Raw genomic sequence first — 11,858 nt, 5'->3', positions numbered from 1 at the left:
CCAGTTCTTTGGTCAAACACTAGTCTCAGGGTTGCTCTTAAGTTGCTGTACAGAGTGATTAACATTTATAATCAGTTTACTTTAAGGAAAGAAGGAAACTGGACAATTAGATACCAATGACTGAAATTCCAGCACTATCATACATCACACACAAAAATTAACTCAAATAAATGATCAAGGAGACTAGCTATCTTTTGACATGTTTATTGATTATGTTTTCTCTTCTGCAAATTGCAGTTTTATATCCTTAGTTTGCTTCTTATGAATAGGTTATCTTTTTCTTCTTGATATGTATGATTTTTGTTATTAATTTTTTGTTATATGTTACAAATATTTTCTGCTCAGCTATCAATTGTCGTTTAACTTTGCGGTGTGTTGTTTTCATTTTGATGTAATCACATCTGTCTTTCCTTTTCTTTTTTGCTTTATGTTGTTTGGTCCCATTTAAGGTCATAAATATTGTCCCATTTATATTTTTTTAATACCTTTGTAAATTTATTTCTTATGTTTAATTCTGGAATTCATCTGGAATATGTTTTGGGAATCTAGTTTTATTTTTTCTCCCAAATGACTAGCTAATTATTCACACCAGTCATCCTTTCCCACTGATTTGAAACAGCATGTTTTCTTCTCACTTTTAAAAATCATCTATTAAAATGATCATATGACATTTTTTCCTTTTGATGTGTTAATGGATCTGCCTCCCAGTTGCTGAAGCCCATCTGCCCAGAGTATAACGGAAACCTGTGAGTGATCCCACCTTCCCCAAGTGGAGCCAAACCTGTACAGTGTATTTTAGGGAAATGTTTGAAAATGGAAAGCATAATAGGTTTCTTCCTGAGACAGACACGAGCATCTAAACTGGGAAGGCAATCAGGAGAAAATGAGAAACAGAAGAAAAAAATCCTCAGCTCATTCAGGCAAGAGAGCCCAACCAGTGGTCTTTCTAGACCCTGCCTATGAAAGCACCTGTCACTCAGCACCACTGTACCTGGCATCTTTGATATGTAGCCTCAGAGAATGGAATGAGAGTCCCATACTCTTCCCTAGTTCCCAGTTCCTGGATTTGACATATAGGGACCCAGAGCCTCAGCTTGAAGAAGAATACATATGAATGGTGAATGGATCTTTTCCTGAGCGTATACCACCATTCATTGAAGAAACATACATCATGATTGAAGGTGCTATCTCTCAGCATTGTTTCCAAGATAACCTTTTCTTCTTGGCTATGTCATCCTTATACTATGTGCTTAAAGTCAGCAAATCAAGGTATTCGTAAGAGATTTCGAAGTGAGATTTCAGTCTGAAACTTTGAGATACAAAATTTCAGAATGAGTGTCTAATCAACTATTAATAGCCTGTTGGTTAGATTCAGAATTTTTCCTAGAAAAAGAAACTATTTGTTCCTTTTTGGAAAGATGAAAAATTTTTGATTTATACATTAAAATTTTGCTGCCTCTGTTACTGCTGCCAAGCCATAGAAGAACAATGTTGAGTCCTGAATTAGAGTCAAGTGGAAATCTGCCTTTGAGTTGTACAAACCACCCTGCCCAAAGCTAAAGTGTAGAAGGAGAGCCTTGCTTCCTCCCATGGCTTCTCCCACCCACTCACCCCGCACCTGCACACCACTGCCTTTTGCCTTAACCCAATGCATTACTTTAATGAATTTTCTAATGTGAATCATTCTTGACTTTATCCTGAGGCATCTTTGTTTTAAATACTTCTGGATTTGATTTGTCAATATTTCATTAAGGATATTTGGCCTCCAAGTCCATATACATATATAGCCAGTCTTGTTAAAGCAGGCTGAGTTTTCTCATGCATTTGCCACCCCATCCCAATGTTGACATAATTTGGACAAACGAAAAGTCATTTAATCAGTGCATCCTGGTTAAGCCCTAGGATTAATTAAAACATTTCTCCCAAAAATAAAGATGAGAGTTAAGGGGTTGAGAAAAGTATGTGTTAATTTTTAAATATTAACTCTGTTTAGTATATAGTTTTGTCAATAGGTGACCACTTCTTTCTATTCAAACATTACTGGTCATTCATGTTATTGCTCCCAAAAAAGACTTGATCTGAAATTTCAGAATTTAATGGCCATGAGATTTCTAACTCAAACCTTAACCAAAATAAGACCAGAACTCTTTGTCGGCCATTAAAAAATATATAAATATACATTTAAATATATTATATATATTTAATGCATGTATTTTCTCATGAGAAAGGAAATAAATCACTACAGGATAAGACACTAGGTTCAAATTTTAAGCCAGCCAAGACAAATTCTTAACTGTTCTTTGTACTTTTTGCCAACAAGTAGGTAGCTGCTGATTACTCGAACTGACAAAATTACAACCCTATTTTCCACTGTTCATGACAGAAAACAAATCAAATTTGTTCTTCTTACTTGTCGGTTTTTATTTTTAGCTGTTTACACTGACCACAGAATCACCTCTGGCCTCTGGACCTGTCATGAATAGTTTGCTGCTGCCCTTCTGTTTGTGATTCGGTGGATTGGCCTTCATTACTCATCATCACCATTGTTACTTATTATTCATTAGGGTCCTTAATACAAGTACAGGACAAAGAGATGAGGGTTTGCAGGGTCAGACTCACTACCTGCCTGCCTGGTTTTTCTGTACACAGGTGAGATATTCCTGCACATCATCCAGGGACCCCAAAATCAGGGGGACTCTTTGGTGAATGGTCTCAGGCTTTACGTCCAACACGGGCTGTGTTCCTGTAGTTGCCAAGCCTCCTGCCTGCTCAATGATGTAGGCCATAGGATTGCACTCATACAGGAGCCGGAGCTGCGGAGAAACAGAGTCAGGTAGACAAGTTTTGCAAGTAGCCAAAAATCTCAAGCCAGGCCCCTAAAGCTCGACAAGGAATTCTAACTACTGAATTTCTGATTGTTCCATTAGTGCTAGTAGGCTCGTGTGCCTCAGCAGAGGGGACTGCCTGAGATTTAGACACTCCAGAAGGCGGGGTGCATCAGCCGATGCTCACCAAATCTGCCTTTGCAAGAACCTCTGGTAAGTAACTACCTGACTTGTGACCTTTATGAGAGATCTGCCTATTCATTTGGAAGAATGAGATCTTGGTACCCTTTTCTTGTTGGTTCAGTAATGTGGCAAAGCGAATCTGCAGGCTTGATTAGGAGGATCTATATGTGAAGAGTCAAGTTTGGATGGGACTGGAAGGTCACCTCGAGGTATCTCACAGAGTCCAGGATAGTGGTGGAGAATTCCACATCTCAAGTGTCGACTTGGCTAAACAGTTTCCTGGTGTTTAACTGGCCTTTTCTTTTGCCCCTTAGACTAACTTAACTCCTGTTGTCTGCAGTCCTATAGTATCCTGCACTTCCCCTTTTATAATAGTTGTGGCAGTGAAGTTTGTTTAACATCTGCCTTCCTCCATAAACAGCCTCTTTTGAGGGCAGGATGGCATCTGTCTTGGTTGGTCACTGTGGTATCTCCATTCCCAGTACTGCCTGATACAAAGAAAGTGTCCAAAAAAGGGCTGCCATATACCTTGCACAAAGGCTCCCAGTGAGGGGCAGAAATGGGTTGGAGGGTAAAATCAGCCCACGTCCTGCTTGCCAAGCTGTGCACATGGACCCAGGGCTAAACCTGTTCTGAGCAAGAAATGCCTTTTCTAAAAGGCACTACTGACATCCCTGTGTCAGTAAGCACATAGTGAATTGAAATGAAATGGGCTGGAATGAATGTCCCTTTTGGACTCATTTCTATGATTATGTTGTGACTCCCTCCCCAGACCACCTTCCCACCACCCTCTCACCAGACACACACACACATATCACATTAGATTCAAGGTGACATTCTAGCTGCATTCTCTGACTCAATATCATATTATCTTCTCCTTCCTTCCCCATAGGTGCAAAATCTATGATTTGTTTAAATGTTAATTTTCTATAATCGGCTTACAAAGTGGTTGACCCTGCTCTATGCGGCCTTTTCCTTTCCATTCTTTCCTTAAAATCTGTTTTGAAGATATGTTGAAGCTATTTGGAGAAAGAGTCATATTTAGTGTTGATTTTTATTTTTGTTATTACATGGAGAGGAATAAAGTAGCTCTGGTCTAGGTTGGAGAGTCAGGCACTCAAGAGAGAGTAAGTTAAGACACTGGAGCATTTACTTGCCATTTTGGTAAAACAGTGTACAATGCTCTCACCTTAGACCCCTGATCTTTAGAGTCATGGGCAGCCTGGCAGGACACAGGGAAGCCTCAATGCGTATAGGCACACTTGATTCAGCTAGTTTTGTCCCTGGTTGTCCACAGGAGGGACACTGATGTCCATGCTGTCCTGAACAGGCTGCCAAGGAGACTCTGACCTGGCAAGTTGTAGAGCTTGGCTCTTTCCTCCCCTTTCCCTTGCCCTGGGGGCTTGAAGACAAGTGTTTTGGGGATGTCAGGCAATAAAGTCGGGGGTTGTAACCAATTAATCAATTAACCTTTGTGCCATGTTGATTCAGATACTTCAAAAAAAGAATAAAAGAGCACAGCATTCTCACATAAAACTTGTCTTGGAGCCAAGGTCTTCTCTGACCTTAAGAAGCCATCATTGTAATAAACTCATCACAAAACACAACGCCCAAGTCTTTGTGGTGCCTTGGCCTGCAGGCCATGTGATCTATTTTTCCTTCATTAAAAGTTGCATGGTTCTACAGAGACAAGCACACACAGGAGGAGAGGCATATGCACTCCCCCCCACACACACATGCACACATATGTACATAGATGTGGTCACAGAAACCGTGAGAGTTAAAACATGGAGTTCAGAAACCAAAGGTACTTTAATTATGGGTGGTAGTTATGGTGCTATGAAAATAGGACTATAAATGGAATTATACTTGCTTATGGAAATGTTTAAGTAATTATATGTGGGTGTTTTCTGACTCATTCTAAATCATTTTATTAATCAGTAATAATTAGTCTTAATAATTAGTCTTTATGTTCTCCCTGTTTGAACAAAGTGTTTCTATTTAAGCGTTTCCAAAACTTTTACTTGATCTCATTTAATATTCCATAATACTTCTTTGCACCAGCACCTCTCATGCAGACTTTTCTGTGATTCTTAGTTCAATAGGTTCATATACATGAGCTCAACACTCACATAATGGGAAATGCGTGATACACCAATCTGCATACTAAAAATCTCTCTGCTCTTATGTGCTGTTAGATCTGATCGTGGCTTTGAATCCGGCAATCTAATAATTCAAATTTCCCACCTTGATTGTGTGTGTGTGTGTGTGTGTGTGTGTGTGTGTGTGTGTAATTGTTGATATGTCAAAGAATATGGCAGGTCTTTGTTTTGTTTTGCCTACTTAACTATGATTTCTGTGATTGGCTAAAAATCAGACACCTGTCCTTGAGAGAGTCTATTCAAGATAGATGCATTTAGATCATAAGATTTCCACTTGATAATACAAGTATTTTCAGTTTTGTGTCATAAAATTGCTTAAGATCTTCCAGCAGTTACCTTTCCAGAAATAGTGAATGAATTCTAGAGTATGGAAACTTTCTAGAAGACCTTGGGTGGACTTCAGATCGTCTGTGAATCCCCTGAAAACAAATGTAATGCATACGTTTATATGCATTTTTTTCTGAGAAGTAGGTCCATAAGTTTCATTGGAGTCTTAAAGAGGTCTATGATCTAAAATCAGCTGGTGCTGAAACTAAAAGTCAGACATAGCATTTGGAAAGTGGGAGATAAACACAGCTGACTCATGGTCAGTGACAGGCATAAGACCAGAGGAAAGGAAGGCCAGAATGATCAGCATTATCAACAACTTCAACCTTCTCCTCCCCCAAACCTTCTACTACAACCTCAAAATTTACTACTAGGAAATACATCTCATTCTTTTCTACCTGCCCATTCTCAGACAGACATGCCAAGGACAGGGCAGTAGCTGAAAAAGCAGGTGTGAAGAGAAAGGGAATTCCAACTGGCTCCCTGACCAGAGACAGCCAGTGGACAGGAGAATTACCTTGCCCTTAGGACTTTTCTGGTTTGCTGGGTACAGGAAAATCCCTCCATAGACCAGGGTACGGTGCACATCGGCCACCATGGAGCCCACGTACCTGGCTCCATAGGGAGCACTGCCGTCCTAGTAAGCAGAGAGGGAAGAGACAAGATGCAGTGAGTTCAGTAATTAGCCAGCTCAGGATCACATGTCCAGTTGGTGTGGCCTCTGCTTTCCAGATCCTTCATTCTCTACCCACTAGGCGAGAAATTGAAAAACATATAATTAAGCATTTTATTCATTCAAAGCCCCATATCTCAACCAGTGATTGAATTCATTATAAGACTACATAAAGTAAGACACAATATCTTGTAACCATCTTTTAAAAAGCAGCTATCAAAAAAAAAGGAAGGAGGGCAGAATATGTTACCCCAAAATAAGCCACTTTGGCTTATTATCGATTATTTTGAATTAAAGTTACTTGAGAAACAGCTGATGCAAGGACACTCTGGCCCTTCTTCATCCTCCTGAAAGCAGGAAATAAATCTTTCATGTGAAAGGTGCCTTCCCTGTACCAGTAGGAAGAGAGACATTCTCACCAGAGATAGAGAATTTAAGACTTGAGAAGGCTGTATCAATAAACCTTGTTACTTCCTCACTAATGTACTACCCTTAGACCTAACTTCTTTGTCCTGTCAATTCTTCACACATTTATTGTTTCTTTGCCTAAAAGTTATAAAATCTGCCTGCTTTGGTCACTTCTTCAAGTCTCATATTTTTAATGGGGCTCCCATAAGTTTAAAATTAAATTGGTTTTCTCTCATTAATCTGTCTTATGTCAATTTAATTATTAGACCAGCCAAAGGACCTAGAAGGAAAGAAGAGAAAAGATTTCCTCTCCTACAGTTCAAACAATTGCTTGGCAGCTCCTTGAAACTCTGTCTTGGTGTACCTCGGTTCAGAGCACTTTTTAGCTTTCTCAGAGCCAGATGCCTTGAACAATGACAACTTTTGCACTTACTGCAGGCAGTGTTCATCCACTTGCAAAATTTTAAACAGCTTTAGAAATCATTTTTCATTTAAAATAATGTATCGAAATGTTATCATTTCAATATATAATCATTTCAATGCATAATCAATAGAAGAGATTATTCAAGAGTTATTTTTACATTCCTTTCTTACACTAAGCCTTCAAAATCTTGTATGTATCTTATAGCTCATCTCATTTCAGACTAGTCACATTTCAAATGCTCAATAGTTTCATGTGACTAGTGGCTGCTGTACTATTAGTGCAGATTTAATTACAACTTTTTCTTCCCCTATTTCAAAAAGTTATAAAATGTATAATCTTCCATATTGCCTTTCTCTATAACTAAAAGTAAAACAATATATTTTTAAAATATTTTTTCAAAAAGAAGAAGTGGAGACAGTGTATAAAAACTATTCTTTCAAGAGAACTTGGCTGCAAAGTGTACAAGAAAGAGTAGTTAATAAGATGATACAGGAAGAAAGGGTGGGTTGTTCATTTTCTGATATTTAGCAAACCACACTTGATTTTTTAATTTTTTAATTAATTAATTTATTTTTTATAGTGACAATGGTTAATGAAATCCGATAAGTTTCAGCTGTACATTTTAACAGTAAGGCATATATATATTTACATTTTGTGTTCACCTCCCATAGTTAGATTTCTTTCTGTTTTCTTATATTTAATGAAGGACACTTAAGCATATTTTTGCAAGTGGATGAACACTGCCTGCAGTAAGTGCAAAAGTTGTCATTGTTCAAGGCATGTGGCTCTGAGAAAGCTATATAGAATGCCCGTGTATATTTGTATTTACTGCCAGATTTCCTATTCTGATCCATAGTTCTGTCTATTCATGTACTGGTACTAAGCTGTTATAATTATTGAAGCTTTATAATATGTTTTAATATCTGATAGCACCACTATTTCCACCACATTGTCTTCCCCCCTTTTAAGATTTTCTTCCATTACTCACTCTTGTTTATTTTTTCATATAAACTTTAGAATCACCTCATGCAGTCCAAAAAAGTTTATATTTTTATTAAGAAAAATTAACTTTTAATTGGTCAATTCAATTCACAAGGGCTTTTCCCTTTCATTCTAAAACTAAACTAAACTACACCTCAAACTTTACTTTTAAAATATTCTTAACAGTCGGAAACTAATGATGAAGAAAGATCCCCAAGATGAGAGGCAGAAAAACAGGAAAAGTAGAATCACGGAAGTCAGAGAAGAAGACGATGACAGTGATCAATAATTTCAGATGCTCAGAGAGAGTGAATAAAATATAGACAGTAAAGTTTCAATGGACTTGACCACACAGAAGTCATTGGTAACTTCGACAAGAGCAGTTTCCATGGAGTTATAGAGGCAGGGGACGAATTTCAGAGGACTGAATGGGAGAAAAGGAAACGGAGACTGAATGAATCACGTATGCATGTGTGAGTGTTTGTGAGTGTGTGTGTGAGTATATGTGTGTGAGTGTGGTTCATTGCAATATGATGGCAAGGGTTTTGGCATTGACTATAGCCGCAAATGTAGGTGGAAGAGGGATTTTTAAGATGAAAAAGATGTGACTATGTTCACAGGCTGAAAGGAAATAACTAGTAGCAAGAGGATGAAAATACAGAAGGAAGATGGAGTGAGGAGGAATTGGAGCTGAGAGCACAGGTAGGAGGATGAATGTTGGACCTGAGATCATTTAAAAAAAGACTGTCACTGTGTTTGCAGGTGTGAAATGGAGAGCTGATGTGACCTATTTTCTCTGTCAAGTAGGACCAAGGTCAAATACGACATGCTGAGGGGTACTAATAGACCAGTAAACATGGTGACCGCACTCATAGTGCCAACATTGGCTTGGTTATACTCCTCAGTACATGCATCAGAGTGAAGAGTCTACTGGAGATTGACTCAGAGTTAGAAGAATGTAGAAAATAAGGAGGTAAAGGAGTAGAGGATACAGGTAGAAGAGAAGTTGATGTCATCAATCATAGGGTACAGGCTATTAGGGTGTCAATGAGGTGAGGAAAGGAACAAGGGATAGGGACAAGAGGACACGAACCAAAACACAGGGACAAAGAGGAATCAAGGGACATGATGAACTTCACATCAGAGCTAGGGACATAGAAGTGTGTTGTAGACCACGTGTTTGTGTTTCCTCCAAAATTCATATGTTGAAATCTTAAACCCAATGTGATAGTGATAGGACATGGGCATTTGGGAGGTGATTAGGCCATGAGAGTGGAGCCCTCATGAATGGGATTAGTGCCCTTATAAAAGAGACCCCAGAGAGCTCCCTTGCCCCTTCCACCATATAAGGATGCAGTGTAAAGACAGTCGTGTATGAAACAGGAAGTAGACCCTTGTCAAACACCAAATCTGCCGGCACCTTGATCTTGGACTTTCAGGCTCCAGAGCTGTGAGAAGTAAATTTCTGTTGTTTATACACTGCTCAATCTATGGTATTCCATTATAGCAGCCCAAATGGACTAAGACATAGTGTAAGAAATATGAAAGGCTAGGGAGCTGTTTGAAGAGTAAACATGAGAATTTACCCTTTCGTAATTCGGCAATTCCTAAAAACTGATAATCCCTAGGATTTAAGTATGAACAAGGTAGATGAGTTAAAATAGAGATGAATATATCTGGAGTTAAGAAACTATAAGAAATAGCTACTGGATGAGCCCATGGACCCTGAAATCACTCTAGATGATGACAGGAGTCAGAGTGGAGAGAGATACTGAAAGTCACATGTCAGAGTTTTGATGAAGGTAATAAAAAGGTCACATAGCATAATAATGTTTTTGAACTTTTTAAAAAAAGAAATATATTTTATGACAAAATATGGTGTGCACTCAAACACACATACATGGCTAAAATAAAACAAATGTTTTGCAAAAATATTATTTACTAATTTTTAGTCTATTCTATTCATTCAATTCTGTTTCATTCTGTACTGCTCTCTTCTATTTCATCTCAAAATAAATGCTGGTCACAACTCTACACTAATTTCATCTGCACTAAAGGGTTGCACAGCATCCATGGACTCTGGATCGGATGGTCTAGATTTTAATCCTGGTTCTATCAGTTATTTTTAAAAGGGTCACCTTAGATGAGTTACTCGACTGTTCACTTGAAACAGCACCTGACGCAACATACACTAGCTATTATTATCATGACTAAGTAGAAGAGTGCATTCAGGGATAGGAACAGCTGCTATTGTCAGGGGAGAGAGATGGCAAAGGAAGATGCTTTTTTCACAGTGGCAGAGAGGAAAGGAGAGCACCTGCACCAAACCCCGCCTCCTGAGATGCAGTGTGTGGGAGAATGGCAGCCAGAACAAAATATCTTGCAGGGAAGCAACGGCCTCAGGGAGAATCAGGGGTGGGAAGGATCTACCTACTCAAAGAGTGAGCTTCCAAAAGGCAAAACTTCAAGAGAGAAAGGAGACCACAACATATTACAAATTTTAAAAAGTTGGCTAAGACTATATTAAACATCATAAAATCCCCCCCCCAAAATATGCTATTTTTATTAATTAACTATCTGATATATATTTTCCCTTTAAATTTTTTTTGGTTGCATACTCTTTGGCCTCTTCAAATGACATGGTTTTATAATAATTTGTGTAAAGAGAAATGGAATGATCTGTTTTCAAAATCACATCATCATTGCACATTCCAGAGAAAGTGAAGAACCCTATAACCTCAACTTCCAGAAACCTCTATTAACAATGTTGCACATTCTTTGAAGATATTTTATGTATATATACACACTATGTATATTTGTGTGCATAAATACACATACACACACACACACATATATACTTACATATAGGAGATTATATTTAGTTCTGTACCCTATTTTTTTCACTGACTATTTTGTAGACATGTTTCATTATCGATATATAAAGAAGGACTTGCCTTTATAATGGAAGAATAGATGTGTAACAAAATATTCATTAGGATATTGTGAGTGTCCATAATATATTAACCCAAGCTTACAAATGAGTACTTCAGTTATTCCTTTTGTTGTTGTTATAAATGATACTGCAATGACATATTCTTTTGCATTTATCTCTTTTCATTTGGCCTATTAGTTCCTTAGCATAAACTCCTGGGGAAATTTAGGATAAACTGCTGAGTCAAAAGGTATGGATATTTAATATTTAAAATCATATTCCAGATTGCCCCCCAGAAAGGTTGTGATGTTTATGTTTTCAATAACAATTTATGAGAGTGCTTATTTTCCTACACCACTGAACAGTATTCATCTTTTATATTTTTGCCAATCTCATATGTAAAAATGGTATTGCATTTAATTTGTACTTTTTATGAGCACCTTCCCATTTGCTGACTGGACATGTATGCGTCTTCCATAATATGCACTTTTTTTTTTAATTTGGGGGCTTGCTCATCCTTGTGTTATGATTTATAAGGGTCCTCACATAGACTATTCACCTGCTGTTGGTCATAAGTGGTATATGTGGTGTTACTTTTTTCTCAGTCTGTAACTTCTCTTTCAAAAAGATTTATAGGTTTTTGTTTTTTGCAGAGGAATTTTCAGTGGTAGAATAAATATCTTCCTTTATGGGTTCTAAAGGACGTACTTTTCAGCTTAGAATTGAAACCGTCTCTAAGACTGGCAACTCATAAATAATTCTGAGTCTATCAACCTCATAATTCATATCCTGTTATTTTTGCCCTCAAGACGTCTGACGGTTTGTGTGCCGTGGCAAAATACTACTTCACAAAGCAAAGGTAACAGGGGACTGCGCTTCCGAGAATTTCACTTAAAAAAAAAGACGAAAGAAATAAAGAGAGAGAGAGAGAGAGGAGGGAAAG

General features: G+C 37.9%; 1 protein-coding gene across 1 annotated transcript in view; it reads right to left on the bottom strand.

Moving 5' to 3' along the window:
- Nucleotides 1-2,408: 2,408 nt before the first annotated feature.
- Nucleotides 2,409-11,858, bottom strand: part of FBP2 (fructose-bisphosphatase 2) — a 33,074-nt gene continuing 23,624 nt past the window's right edge. The window contains exons 6-7 of the mRNA XM_011382217.1: nucleotides 6,015-6,134; nucleotides 2,409-2,813 (exon numbers count right to left, since the gene is read on the bottom strand). Coding sequence (XP_011380519.1) covers nucleotides 2,619-2,813; nucleotides 6,015-6,134 — 315 coding nt within the window. The 3' untranslated portion in view covers nucleotides 2,409-2,618. The remainder of the gene's footprint in view (nucleotides 2,814-6,014; nucleotides 6,135-11,858) is intronic.

The sequence above is a fragment of the Pteropus vampyrus genome, unplaced genomic scaffold (genome assembly GCF_000151845.1).
Source record: "Pteropus vampyrus isolate Shadow unplaced genomic scaffold, Pvam_2.0 Scaffold465, whole genome shotgun sequence".
In the NCBI taxonomy this organism is placed as follows: Eukaryota; Metazoa; Chordata; class Mammalia; order Chiroptera; family Pteropodidae; genus Pteropus; species Pteropus vampyrus.
Note: the sequence above shows the minus strand (reverse complement) of the source record. Positions and strands in the feature narration are given on the sequence as shown.